Source organism: Colletotrichum destructivum, chromosome 4 (assembly GCF_034447905.1).
Source record: "Colletotrichum destructivum chromosome 4, complete sequence".
Classification (NCBI taxonomy): Eukaryota; Fungi; Ascomycota; class Sordariomycetes; order Glomerellales; family Glomerellaceae; genus Colletotrichum; species Colletotrichum destructivum.
In genome coordinates, this window is record NC_085899.1 from 2,642,727 (window position 1) to 2,655,298 (window position 12,572).

General features: G+C 55.5%; 6 protein-coding genes across 6 annotated transcripts; 4 read left to right on the forward strand and 2 right to left on the reverse strand.

Annotated features, from left to right (window-relative positions):
- Nucleotides 1-55: 55 nt before the first annotated feature.
- Nucleotides 56-818, forward strand: CDEST_06697 (uncharacterized protein). Its single transcript, XM_062922856.1, has one exon. The coding sequence runs from the start codon at nt 429-431 to the stop codon at nt 642-644; it is 216 nt and encodes a 71-aa protein (XP_062778907.1). The 5' UTR covers nt 56-428; the 3' UTR covers nt 645-818.
- Nucleotide 819: 1 nt separating this feature from the next.
- On the reverse strand, nt 820-5,290 carry CDEST_06698 (Putative SNU66/SART1 family protein). The gene is made up of 3 exons (XM_062922857.1): nt 4,159-5,290; nt 2,941-4,101; nt 820-2,866 (listed from the first exon to the last, which is right to left on the reverse strand). Exons 1-2 carry the CDS (start codon nt 4,970-4,972, stop codon nt 2,978-2,980), a joined length of 1,938 nt encoding a protein of 645 aa, XP_062778908.1. The 5' UTR covers nt 4,973-5,290; the 3' UTR covers nt 820-2,866; nt 2,941-2,977.
- CDEST_06699 (uncharacterized protein) lies at nt 2,059-2,682 on the forward strand (the record flags this gene model as incomplete). The annotated part of the gene is made up of 1 exon (XM_062922858.1): nt 2,059-2,682. One exon carries the CDS (start codon nt 2,059-2,061, stop codon nt 2,680-2,682), a length of 624 nt encoding a protein of 207 aa, XP_062778909.1.
- A 1,403-nt stretch (nt 5,291-6,693) lies between the features above and the next one.
- On the forward strand, nt 6,694-9,754 carry CDEST_06700 (Putative glucoamylase, carbohydrate binding module family 20, six-hairpin glycosidase superfamily). The gene is made up of 7 exons (XM_062922859.1): nt 6,694-7,540; nt 7,654-7,674; nt 7,734-7,934; nt 7,985-8,132; nt 8,187-8,260; nt 8,312-8,443; nt 8,510-9,754. The coding sequence occupies exons 1-7, from the start codon at nt 7,243-7,245 to the stop codon at nt 9,595-9,597; spliced, it is 1,962 nt and encodes a 653-aa protein (XP_062778910.1). The 5' UTR covers nt 6,694-7,242; the 3' UTR covers nt 9,598-9,754.
- A 2-nt stretch (nt 9,755-9,756) lies between these two features.
- CDEST_06701 (Putative P-loop containing nucleoside triphosphate hydrolase) lies at nt 9,757-10,943 on the reverse strand (the record flags this gene model as incomplete). Its single annotated transcript, XM_062922860.1, has 4 exons — nt 10,784-10,943; nt 10,522-10,699; nt 10,355-10,460; nt 9,757-10,290 (listed from the first exon to the last, which is right to left on the reverse strand). Exons 2-4 carry the CDS (start codon nt 10,659-10,661, stop codon nt 9,757-9,759), a joined length of 780 nt encoding a protein of 259 aa, XP_062778911.1. The 5' UTR covers nt 10,662-10,699; nt 10,784-10,943.
- Nucleotides 10,944-11,110: 167 nt separating this feature from the next.
- On the forward strand, nt 11,111-12,571 carry CDEST_06702 (Putative peptidyl-tRNA hydrolase, PTH2, peptidyl-tRNA hydrolase II domain superfamily; the record flags this gene model as incomplete). The annotated part of the gene is made up of 2 exons (XM_062922861.1): nt 11,111-11,636; nt 11,706-12,571. 2 exons carry the CDS (start codon nt 11,111-11,113, stop codon nt 12,029-12,031), a joined length of 852 nt encoding a protein of 283 aa, XP_062778912.1. The 3' UTR covers nt 12,032-12,571.
- Nucleotide 12,572: the final 1 nt, after the last annotated feature.

Consider the following 12,572-nt stretch of genomic DNA (forward strand, 5'->3'; position numbering starts at 1 on the left):
AACAGTGTCAAGACGTCATTAAGCGCCGGGTGCTCACTGTGGTTGAGAGCCTGCTTGTGCTCACAAGTTGTTACTCTTCTGAGGTCATTCGCTCATCTCTCCGTTGCGCGTCAACTTCAGCGTCAATCACGATCTGCCCATCTTATCAATTTGCCACGCCATAATCACGGAGAGGACCAAGCGACGACCTGTCCCTTGATCAGCCGCGCCGGTCCAGGTTCACCGACGGCCACCACCAAGTGACGCCAAACTCTCACCTGCGCTTCGCCGCCTGCCCGTGCCCATCTGACCACCGGCAGCTAGACTAGCAACCCGGGGCACGTACACTCTATCGCCATCTTACCAACCAGCACGCGCGCCCGCGAGCACTTTCGCCGTTCACCTGCGCGAAGAAAAGTAAAAGGAGGAAACGGAGAAGATCCAAAATAATGATGCCAAACCTCAAAGAGAGCTACTCGCCATACGCCCCGCGCCGCCGCCGATCCCCTCGCGTGGTCCTCACCTGGGTCGGAGTTTGGCTCACCGTGCTGACGCTTACTTGGTGGTTCACGTCGCGGCGGTCTGCCGCCATCTCGGCGGCGAACAGGGAGTTTGCGGACGCCGTGATCAAGGGCAAGGAGATCCCCCCCGAGGCTGGCGCCTGATGTCTCTCTTTTTTCTTCTTCTTTTTTGTCGTGGTCTATGGCTGTTTCTTATTGTAACTTTCTTCCTTTTACCTCTCTTCCGAATCGAGTTCGTTCGGTTAAAATGGCGCCGTGCTGGTCTGAACACTGTCTTCAACCTATTTTCTTTTTTTCTTGTTTCGTTCGGCTTGTCTTGGGTTACTGAGACGTTTTGGGAAGCGCCCTGGGAGGAACCCACGGAAAGGTCCGTCGTCTGCAGACAGAAGGCGCAATTGTACGAGATCGGGCGGGAATGCCAATGGAGCGCGTGGCGTTGCGGACATTGGGACCTGCCGACATCAAACAACACCTCGCGATGATGACGTTGAGGGGGATGAATATCCGCTGCCAATTCGCCCCTTGCTACGGCTCAGCCCAGCAAAAAGCCAGTTCGTGTTACGTTGGTGTCGTAAACCCGTCTTCTCAAACAAGGAGGATCGATCTTGGGGTTGTGATGAAGGGGAATGAGGGGATAAAGGGGGCATTGGAATGCGAACTGGCCAGCGGAGTTACGGGGTTTCCTGGAGATTAAAGGTCGCCCGGGAGAGTATTTATTGGCATTCAAGGGAGACTCAGACCTAGAACATAGAGCAACGCAAGGCACATCATGATACAGGAACAGGCGTCTTCTTCTCTCATGCGAAAGGACACAAAAACACGGACGTTTCGTAGACCGAAAGGTGGAAGGGAGAGCGTGTGCGTGCGTGTGTGTGAGTGTGAGGCATCGACAGATCCTCAACAGCGACATTTCCTTTTTACCCGTCTCTTCCCACGCTTCTTCTTTTCTCCTCGCTCACTAATCTTTTTTTGGTGAGAGAAACGGAGAGCGACAAGACTCGACCGAACCAGAAGAGAAGATCGCACGTGTAATATCCTCCTACTCTCAACCATCCCGCGCTATCTCATAGCTCCGCCTAAACCCAGGCCGACGCCACATGGCAAAAAAGGGTCCTTTGTCCCCAATCAGCACCGTTTCCAGGATTAGCAGCGCTTGCCACGGGCACCTCAGCAGCGCCGCGCGGGTTGGATAGCTGACCGAGGAGGCAAAGTGTTGCCCAAGAGCCGAAAAGCCTCCAGGCCTCGACGAGTAGGTGGGGGAGAGGACCAAACACGGCTAGAAGGAAGCCATTTCCCGTTTTCGACACTGAGCCGGTAGATCGGGAAGGAGCACAAGAGGGCCCAGAGCAAAGGTGTGATGCTGGTGAGCAAGCTCTACAGGTACATATCCACGGCTGTCTCTTGCCATCCTCAGGATCCGCACTTACTCGCCCATCTTATCTAGCGTGGACATCTCTTTCTCAGCCTGTAGACGCACGCCTGGCTTAGTCTTCACGAACAGGGCTCATCGTCGAGCTTCTCTACCTTGCATCAAGACCAAAACAGTGCACAACACACGATGAACAGCACCGGCACCGGTACCGGCACCGCAAGGTCGGGAACGATGACCAACGCGCACTCAGGCATTTTCACACAAGGGGCACGCGGGTCACCGGCAGCGGGTATGGACCACGAACTCCACGTGAACCTCGTACGGGATATCATCAGAACTCGGCGGGACCAGAGACGCGCGCGGCTGCAACAGCGGTGTCGAACGCAAAGTAACGACACGACGCCGACACCAACGCCGCCGCCGCCAACGAGCCGCAGCGTCACGCCCCTGAAGCGTCAGCCGAGCCATGGTAGCAGCAACAAGCCCGACAGCCCGCTCTCCTTCGCCTCGTCTGAGTTCTCGTCCGAGTACTCGTCGGACTTTTCACCCTGCGTCTCGCCGCTGATGGAGGACCTCATGCTGGAGATCAAGGACGCGATCCAGAGCAGCGACCCGGGTCCCGAGCTTGGCGCATCGCCGAAACGGACACCGTCAGCGTTCGACATGGACGACATATTCAGGTTGATCGAGGAAGCGCAGAGGGAATACGAGAGCCTGAGCGGTGAAAGTGAAGCACCTGCTGCGCAACGGAACGACGAACCGCATCGACAGCCTCGGTGGAGCTGGGAGAGTCTGCTGGGCCATCCGTAACGACAAGATGGGAGCCACTCGGCTCTGATCCAATGATATACGGAACAGTGAGTGATGACTTCAACCGCAACTATGGAGGGACAAGGGGGGGGCATGCAAGGGAGCCTGGAGTACGACTTGTACTTCATTCAGCCTTTAGGTGGGAATGGATGACGAGGAAAAGTAGGAAAAACCAACCGGATGTCTGAAGAATTGCGCATTGTGTCAGCATGGAAGAAACTTCATCAATTTGGATTGTACATATTAAAGGGTCTGCACCTTTTTCCTGGTCCCCGACCTTCATCCCGATAGCCATTTATTGTAATCGAACACCGGCCTGCCGCTTCGCCGATGATGAGCTCATGTTTGCGTTTTCGCTGGCGTCAAAGGTCGGCTTGGCCTCGCGTCGCTTCTCCTCCTCGATCTTCTTCAGAAGCTTGTCGGTCTTGCCCTTTCCGCTGCCCTTGCCGTGGAACTGGTGACTCATGTGCTTGAAGGCCTCCTTCTGGTCGAGGGACCGGCCGTGATCGTCCACGTACTTGAGTTCTACCTTGGGCTTGTAGTGCTTCTTGAAGAGTTCGTCGACAACACGGGACTGCTGCAGTTCGCGGTGGGCGTTGGCCTGCCGAGCGCGTTCCTCCCTGTCCCTGGTGGACATGGCGTCCAGTCGACCGCTGTTCCTGTCGCGCTCGCGCTGGGATTTGGTCCGCTCCTCTTGCTCCCGCTCGATGCGTCTCTTTTCTGCCAAAAACTCGGCCTTCTGGCGCTGGCTCATGTTCAGCTCCGCACCGCGAGCATCCTTGAGAATGCCGCGTTCTCTCAACAGCGCCAAGGTCGACCCCATGCCTGTGTTCATCGTCTTCTCCTCGTCGACTCCTGTCGCCGCAATATCGGCGGAGTCTTCCCTCGTCCTGTCTTCCAATGCCTCATGGATGTCATCTTCACCCATGGGGTGATCTTCGTCGCCAGACTCGACATCCATCGCCGTGACGGGCTCCACTGACATAGACTTTGGCCTCTTTGGTTTACGTTCCTCCTCCTCTGGCTTCTTTAGGTTGGACACGAACTCGGAGATCTCGTCAATCACTACGCCGCCCGTTTGAGCCTCGCCTGGCTCGTCAACTTGCTCTCTTAGCTGCCGAGCTATGTCCTCGGGGCGGGCCCTCTTTCTCTTCTTCAGAGCGTTCTTACGCTGGATGGCCAGAGACGCCTGTAAGTCCTCGTCATCAACAAACGTGTCATCCTCAATCTTGCGCTTCTTTTGTAGCACAGCCGCGCCGGAGTCAAGGTCCATCATATCGTCGCCAGTTGGTGCTGTATCGATGGGGAAAATATCATCCTCATCAACGGGCTTCTGCCGAGTTGACTTAGATTTCTTCTTCTTGGGCTTCTTCACCTTGATCTCGGAAATGTCAAGGTAATCTGAAGTAGGGGTATCCTCTGGTGGGGAAGTCAGTGACATTCTGCCTCCGTCGAGGTCGGTAGGGTAGTACTTACGAATAGCATCGAGATCGATGTTTTGCAGTTTCTTCGATTTCTCCGGCGCCCCCAAAATGTCGCCCAGTTCTGCAATCGCACCCGAACCGTCGAGGGTGAACTTCTTGCCTTTCTTCCCGTAGATCTCGTCATCGTATTGAGCCAGGATGCCGCGCTCTGCCCCTTCGTCTGCAGCAGCGAACACGTCGTATGCTGGTTTCTTCTTCTTGAGGTCCAGGTTTTCTTGCAGCTTCTCCTTAGCCCTAAGGTCCATGTTTTCGAGCTCATCGCCCTCCTCTTCGTTTTGATCGATGGTGGCGTCCTTAAGGGTCAAGATCTGCTCATCGCCGTCGAGAAAGTTGTCGAGTTCGTGCGCAACCTTCACACCGGCCAAATCCTTCGAGGTGTACTCGACAGCCGCCAGCGCAGCAGCTTCAGCAGCAGCCTGCTCTTCTTCCAACTTCCTCGCCTTGTCGATGGCCTTCTGCCGCTTCTTCTGGGCCTTCAACCAAGCCTTCGCATCCACGTCGGCATCCTCTGCTTCGCCAAGGCTCTTTCCCTCGAGAATGGCATGACGCTGCGCAGCCTCCCTTTCCCTTTTCGCAGCGGCGGCCCGCTCTTCTCGTTTGCGCTTGGCAGCTTCGGCATCGCGGACTTTTTGGTAGTTTTCGTACGCTTGCGCCGAACGGCTCTCGAGGGTACTCGGCGCATCCTCGTCATCTGAAGCGGAGTTGTCGCGTTGCGACTGAGTTGGGGCGGCACCAGGCACTGGCAACGGTTTCATGCCCAGCGAAACGCGAATGCGATTCGTCTCCTCGATGGTCGCGGCATCCATCTTGGCAGCCGTTTGTATGCTTACTGGAAATCGATATGCAGGGCTTGCAGTCAGGCGTATCAAGAATATAGGGTTTCGAAGACGAAGGCGGCGATGATGATGACGATGACGACGACGACTCGTGGATTGCAAACGGAAAGGTGGTTGTTGCGCAACCAGACTGGAGATAGTATGTGGCTGCTGGTTTCAACGGCGATAGCAGACGGGTGTCGACCTTTCGTGGCCAACCAGAAAAGTCATGAGGCTCACCAGCACTGTGCTAGGGTCGGTCTCCACCGACGAGCCGAAAAGCTTAGCTAAGCGACAGTGGGTCCCCGATTTACTACATATCGCAGCCTTGCGAAAATTCTCTTTCCGACTTTCCTTCTCTCTTTAACAAACACGGGTCTGTGCCCAGCATTCCTCTGCTCCCACGGGAGTTCAGAGTCGAGCGCTGAGGCAGCTCGATCATCCAAGGAGCCATCAAATATCATGATGTCAATCTTCCGATCGACAGATCCAAGAGAGACCGGTCTTTAGGAAGCCATGTTCGCCGTAAAAAGCTTGAGCGTGGTGGAATATCGCACTGGGGACGTCATATTCCGTACCCTTTTTCCGAGATCGTCGATCTTTGAGGTTAGGGAAAACCATGACTTGCCCACATACTTTTCACTCGGGGAATCACTTTTTTCTAGAATACGTTTGTATCGAGCGCGTCAGGAATGCTTCGTAGCTTTCTTCACAAGGCATTCTTCAGTCTGGGTTTCGTATGGCAAAATTGTCGCGAAAAGAAACACATTGCGCTTGCCGGGTTCGGCAAGTACGTCGTGAAATGTATCCCCTGTCGACCTGAACAAATATTTGTCAGTTTGTCGCACATGCGCCGTCGTTCGTAGCGCAGTCTTTTCACAGAAGAATGGCTCCGTTTGGTAGGGACTGGCTCTTACCTGACTTGGTGTATGAAAACTTGGGATAGATGTCGGGACGAGCCATATTTTTTCCACGGGCGCTCTCTCGGCGCATTCCGTATCTGCCTCCGTCATCTCATGCCTGCCATGCCATGATGCATATTGATCCTGCATCGCGGTGCCCACCCTTCTCTGCTCGGTTCGCTTCCAAACGGCATCAAGGTTTGTCGGTTGCGGCGCAGAGTCCCTGTTCTGGGTATCCTGGCCGATCCTGTCAACGGTGCCTACATGTGGGAGATGTCTGGTGCGGGGTGCATTCGTGTGATCTGGGGTAGCATTTGGCGTCGTCCGGGCCGATATCAACAGGAGACTCCGCAATACCATCCATCATACATTACACTTTTGGTCGACGCTACTGCACGGTAGTAAATGAGCAAAGACGCTCTGTCACGGAGAGTATTGTATTCCGCTTCGTGATGGCGAGTTGATGGCATCATGCCACCAGCAAGCGCCAGCGGAACGGATGATACTGTCTGTTTAGCTTCCAAGTGAGCCGACGGCATTTCAAGAGGGAACAACGAGGGGCGTCCAAGTGAACCAAAGCTCCAGGTAATGGTAATATGGAGCTGTACCACTCGCTCCCTTCTCCAAATCCATTCGTGTGACAAAGACACTTTTGGCCGCCAGCCATGTTTTTGTCTCGGTCATTCGATCAGCTTAAGCCGCGGGACGGGAAGGTGCGGGGGACGCTTAACCCTCCTCCTCCTTCTCCTCCTCCTAGGCCTAGGCAACCCCAACTTTGATGTGTCCCTCACATCAAAACCACCAATAAAACTGCAGTCTTTGGCGGATAGGACCGAACGACCAGGTTGTCTGATCTGCTTGCCGACAACATTATCCTACCCCTGTCGCTGTCCTTGGCCCCTTGCTGGAGTCTGAGCTGATTTAACCAAGTGACGACTTGCCTCGACCTGGTGCGGCCTGCACGGCACTACCTGCACCGTGATCGGCATCACATTTCCTTTGCGGCACTATAAGAAGTTCTCTGTGTGGTAACCGCCGGTACTCGCAAGCCATCGTTGTCGGGGTGAACATCAACAGAAACGGGGAGATCAGCGGAGGGGGGGCCGGAAAGAACATCATAACAGGGTAGGGGAATCGCCGAACCAGTTTGGAGGACGTGAACAGGGCTTTACTACGGTTGGGCCGACATAGCCCCAGGTTCACGAGCGTGACGAAAAGCACCTTGAACGTCAGGAGACTAATGCAGGCCGACTTGACAGCTCGGTGATACTCTGGCATTCGGGCCTTCGAGGCACATCGCGTCGAGCCACCCTGGACAGTTGCCCGTTCCCGGGCGTCTTGGGGAATATATAAGTCACCATGGTTTACCTCCAGCATGTAATGTCAGGAACACTAGCATCCAACACCACCGAGCGCCTCACACAGCCCATCATGAAGCTGCTCACCTCCGCCCTCCTGCTCGGCTCGTTTGCCACCCAGGCCATCTTGGGCTACCCGGGGGCTCAGATTATCAAAAGAGATGTTGACTCTTTCATTGCTACCGAGACTCCTATTGCTCTCAGGGAGTTGCTCTGCAACATTGGACCAAACGGTTGCCATGCTCAGGGCGTGAGCTCAGGCATTGTTATTGCTTCTCCGGACAGACTTGATCCTCCGTGTAAGTCGACCCTTGGACGTAACAAATCGATACAACGATTAGTACCGCTGTATACCATGTGGCTGGAGAACAAATCCATAAATTGGGGACCGTCACTGACATCTCTCTGGCAGATTTCTATACTTGGACTAGAGGTATTTCCACCTTGATCCTTGTTGAGGTTTTTACTAGGCAAGAACTAATCAATACCCAGACGCTGGTCTAGTCTTCAAGGCTATTGTAGACATCTTCACGAACAGCTATGACGCCAACCTCCAGACCAACATCCAGAACTACATTGCTTCCCAGGCCCGCCTCCAAGGAGTTTCGAACCCCTCGGGAGGCCTTAGCGATGGCCGGGGCCTCGGCGAGGCCAAGTACGAGGTAGACTTGAGGCCTTACACTGGTGATTGGGGTATGGCACATCTGTCCTCTGGGTCCGAGCCATGCTAAAAGTCGCTGTAGGGAGACCCCAGAGAGACGGCCCTGCACTTCGGGCGATTGCCATCATCGGTTATGCCAAGTGGCTGGTGGCCAACGGCTACTCTTCCACGGCCTCGTCGATCCTGTGGCCTGTCATCCGCAACGATCTAAGCTATGTTGCTCAGTACTGGTATGTTAACCAGGGAAAGACCTCGAATGCTTGGCCCAGACTGACTTTCATCAGGAACCAAACTGGTTTCGATCTTTGGGAGGAAGTCCAAGGAAGCTCCTTCTTCACAGTTGCTAGCCAGCACCGCGGTACTCACCCCTGATTTTCTGTATGTGTCAAAGTCTAACATGATACCGCAGCACTGGTTGAGGGAAGTGCCTTGGCTCGCTCGCTTGGCCTTTCTTGCAACTCCTGCGATGTTGTTGCGCCTCAGATTCTCTGCTTCTTGGGAAGATTCTGGAACCCAGCCGGCAACTTCATGGTTGCCAACAGTAAGTCAACCGGCGCCCAAGCTGAAACCGTTATATGAAACGTATGAAAACCAACTTTTCGTGAAGTCAACGGAAACGGACGATCTGGCCGCGACGCCAACGTGATCCTCGCTTCCATCCACAACTTCGATCCTGCCGCGGCCTGTGACGCAGCAACCTTCCAACCTTGCAGTGACAAGGCTTTGGCCAGCCACAAGGTTGTTGTGGACTCGTTCCGCACCATCTATGTCATCAACAACGGCATCGCGCAATCTGCCGCTATCGCCGTGGGAAGATACCCCGAGGACAGCTACTACGGCGGCAACCCCTGGTATCTTAACACGCTCGCCGCGGCCGAGCAGCTCTACGACGCCCTCTACGTCTGGAAGCAGCAGGGCTCCATCACTGTCACACAGACGTCCCTTGCCTTCTTCCGAGACCGTCTTGGCTCCGTTGCTCCCGGGACCTACGCCTCCGGCTCTGCAACATACACCTCTCTCATCAGCGCTGTGAGCGCCTACGCCGACGGCTTCATGAACGTCGTCGCGACGTACGCCCAGACCAACGGCTCGCTTGCCGAGCAGTTCTCGCGCAGTAACGGTCAGCCCCTTTCGGCCGACGACCTCACCTGGTCCTATGCCGCGTTCCTCACCGCTGCCCAGCGCCGTGCCGATGTCATCCCTAAGGGCTGGGTCGGCTCCGCAACCTCTGTTCCGGGCACTTGTCAGGCAACCTCCATCGCTGGCTCCTACTCCAGCGCTACGGCGACATCGTTCCCTGCCAACCAGACGCCCCAGACCGGCGTGCCCACCAGCACACGCAACACGGCGGCCCCGACTGCGACCGGCTGCCCCATTGCGAGTTCTGTGCTTGTCACTTTCAACGCACGTGTCGTCACCCAGTTCGGACAGACTGTTAAGCTTGTTGGTAACATCCCCTCACTCGGAAACTGGAATCCGAGCAACGCTGTCTCTTTGAGCGCTTCGGGCTACACCTCGGCCAACCCCGTCTGGTCTGTAACCATCGAGCTGCCGGCCGGCCAGGCCATACAGTATAAGTACATCAACGTCGCCAGCAGCGGCACAGCTACTTGGGAGAGAGACCCCAACCGCAGCTATACCGTGCCGTCGTCTTGCGCGAACTCTGCCACCAAGTCTGACTCTTGGCAGGGGTGAAGATTTTCTGAGATTGCTGATCCCAGCGAGCCTCCGAAGCTCCTTGACCTTGTACGGGGTTCCTGGGTACGATGGACTTGGCGGAAAGGACCGAAGCACGTGTTCAACACTTCTTGCACATAGGTTTTAAGTATTTTAGTTGGTGCCAGCCACTACTCTCTAAGACTGCTTGGAAGCCCGTCTTTCCAACTCCGTGATGATGGTGTCAACAGTCCAATCCAAAGTGGTCTCCATATCGATGTCTAGCCCCTTCCCAACTTGCGCCTTGATGTTTTTCTCACGCAGGACTTCTTCGCTCAGGTCGCCTTCTACGTTTCCATCCTTGAAAAGCCACGCGTGAGATTCCACGTAGTTGGGCCAGACGATCTTGTCCACATATCCAGGAGGGTCCTGCCAGAAACCCTCCAGAGTGACATAGCCGTCGCGCGCCTCACGGCGCTGCGTTGCCTTGGCACGGCTCACCAGAAGGAATAATTTGATATCGATGAGCTTCATCGTGGTCTCCATCTCCTTGCAGTAGATCAGGAAGCCATCGAAGAGGCACACCTTGAGCTTGCCCTCGGTGAAGATGGCGTGTCCTGCGTTGCCGGGCTGGAGCCAGGCCTCAACCTTTGCCTTGACGGCCGCAATCTTGGCGTCTGTGACGGGGCATTTTCCGACGGAGTTTTGATCCTCTTTGGAGTCTACAAAGGGCTGGCAGGCTTCACGTAAGTAACGGGATGGTGAAGATCAAACACACATCCGTATGGTGGCTTACTGGGAACGTTCCGTTCTCACGGATATGAGTGAGGGCTTTCTCCATGTCCGGGATGGAGATTGCTTCCGGGCAGTCCCAATCCAAGAGGCCATTTTTCGTCGGCAACCTGGACGAGGAGGCGATGAGTAACCATTACATGCACTTGATTGGGCTTTGGGTTCACTCACTCGGACTCTGCTTTGTAGAAATCGTCTTCGTGCAAGATGAAGGTGCTCGGAAAGATATCCCTAAGCAAACGCGCCAGCGTCGTCTTCCCGCTGGAAGAGCAGCCGCTGAGTCCGACAATCACGGCGTTGCTCCCTGTCATCTCGAAGGTTGTTCACGATGAATCTTTGATGGTGATTTCTACAAAATGAGTAAGTCTCAGTGTGTCGCAGAGGATGGGAACGGTCACAACGCTAGCGCCATTTACAAGAGAATGCTACTTACTGGACTCGTCCGATGAAGTGCCACCAGGCCAAGATGTGAACAAGCGGGAGATAAGCACAGCCAAGTCTTCATCTCAGATTCTCACATGCTGTGCCTTGGCTCAGATCTCCCCCAAGTCAACAAACCCCCCACCCGTCACCTACCCCTCCCTGGCCATGAGGTTGACTGGTGGGGACATCGTTCGCTACAGGGTCCCCGGAAGCAGCGGTCCAGGGGGGTTTCAGCCACATCCAAAGAGGCCGAGACAAGCCAGGCAAGCCCCTGACATGCGTCATCCGGCCAGGCACAGCGCTGTTGTACTACGCTGCTCAGATTAAGCAGAGAGGCATGCAAACCCGACATCTCCAGAATCCCATTCCCACAAAAAAGTTGCGGTTCATCCCAACTCTTCCGGTCGGCTGTATCTCAACCTCGTGTCTCGTCTCTTTCTCTTTAGCCCAACCCAAAGTTTTCCCCAATAATCGAAAACACTCGCCCACAATGCCCTCCGAAGCAGTCGTCGTGTCGACCTCCGTCGTCGCCCTCGTGACGGGCTTCGTGCTGGGCGTCTTTTCGATCCGTGGCTACCTCATCTCCCCCGAACTGCGCGCCGAGGCTCGCGCCAACACAGACGACCCGTTGGAGAGCGACGAGTCCGACATTGACGAGGACGACACCATCCTCGACCACGCCCCCAACTGGGCCAACGGCGTGGCCGCCGACCGCCGCGACGGCCTGCGCCAGCGCAACGCTGCTTCCTCAGCGAAGCCCGCCTCCTCCAAGAAGCCCAACCCCGACTCCGCGCCACTTGCCGACTCCAATGAGGAGTGCAAGCTCGTCCTCGTTGTCCGGACGGACCTGGGCATGACAAAGGGTATGTTTGTTCCTCGCGCAGATGCCAACTCTCGAGACATCAACCCCGTAGCTAACGCACTTCGAACAGGCAAGATGGCGGCGCAAGCATCGCACGCGACCCTCGCATGCTACAAGTCCCTCTCCCGCGCCGCAGCCAAGGACCCGTCGTCCGCGGCTGCCAACATCCTCAAGCGCTGGGAGCGCCTCGGCCAGGCCAAGATCGCGGTGCAGATCAAGAACCAGGACGAGATGCTCGAGCTCATGGGCAAGGCGCGCAGCCTCGGCGTCACCTCCGAGGTCATCGCCGACGCCGGCCGCACGCAGATCGAGGCCGGCAGCCTGACAGTGCTCGGTGTCGGCCCCGCGCCAAGGAGCCTCGTCGACCAGATCACGGGACACTTGAAGCTTTTGTAAAAGGGGGCGGCGGGTGAGCTGTGCCCGATGCGGATACGTAAGTGTTGGTATGGAACATAGAAGCTTGGGAAAACAAATGAAAAGGAGCGTAACGGCGCATGGTACATAAAAGTTGGCGATGGACTGGCGTGTGTATTTCTTCGCATGTGGACATGGGTATGTCCCCGAAATGATCAAAAAACTCCAACAACCAAGATGTTTGGTCCAACTGGCTGTTGATGTGAGATTGAGTCGAACCTCCAAAAGGGATGTATGGAACAACGGGGCAAAATATCGACTTCTCAGAGGCGGCCAATCACACAACAATCTGGTGCTCTCTCATACGCTTGGTGGGTTGAGGTGAACGACCTATGTAAGCACACACGCGAGACGTTTAGATTGAAAGCATCAAGATTTAGAGAAGAACCCTCAGTTTTGGGTATTCATGGTCACTAAAGGGTGAAAATGCCTAAACGCCTCTTACATGCAACCAACTCCCCGTCCAACTTTTAGTCGACTTTTACAGTATAACCCTCCGGTCCCCCCCCCCCCCCCCCCCTCT

Coding starts and splice junctions, on each gene's coding strand:
- CDEST_06697 (XM_062922856.1), top strand. CDS start 429: ATGATGCCAAACCTCAAAGAGAGCTACTCGCCATACGCCCCGCGCCGC.
- CDEST_06698 (XM_062922857.1), bottom strand. CDS start 4,972: ATGGATGCCGCGACCATCGAGGAGACGAATCGCATTCGCGTTTCGCTG. Junction 4,102..4,158: donor CATCGATCTCGATGCTATTC/GTAAGTACTACC, acceptor CTTCCCCACCAG/AGGATACCCCTACTTCAGAT.
- CDEST_06700 (XM_062922859.1), top strand. CDS start 7,243: ATGGTTTACCTCCAGCATGTAATGTCAGGAACACTAGCATCCAACACC. Junction 7,675..7,733: donor TTTCTATACTTGGACTAGAG/GTATTTCCACCT, acceptor ATCAATACCCAG/ACGCTGGTCTAGTCTTCAAG. Junction 8,444..8,509: donor CAACTTCATGGTTGCCAACA/GTAAGTCAACCG, acceptor CTTTTCGTGAAG/TCAACGGAAACGGACGATCT.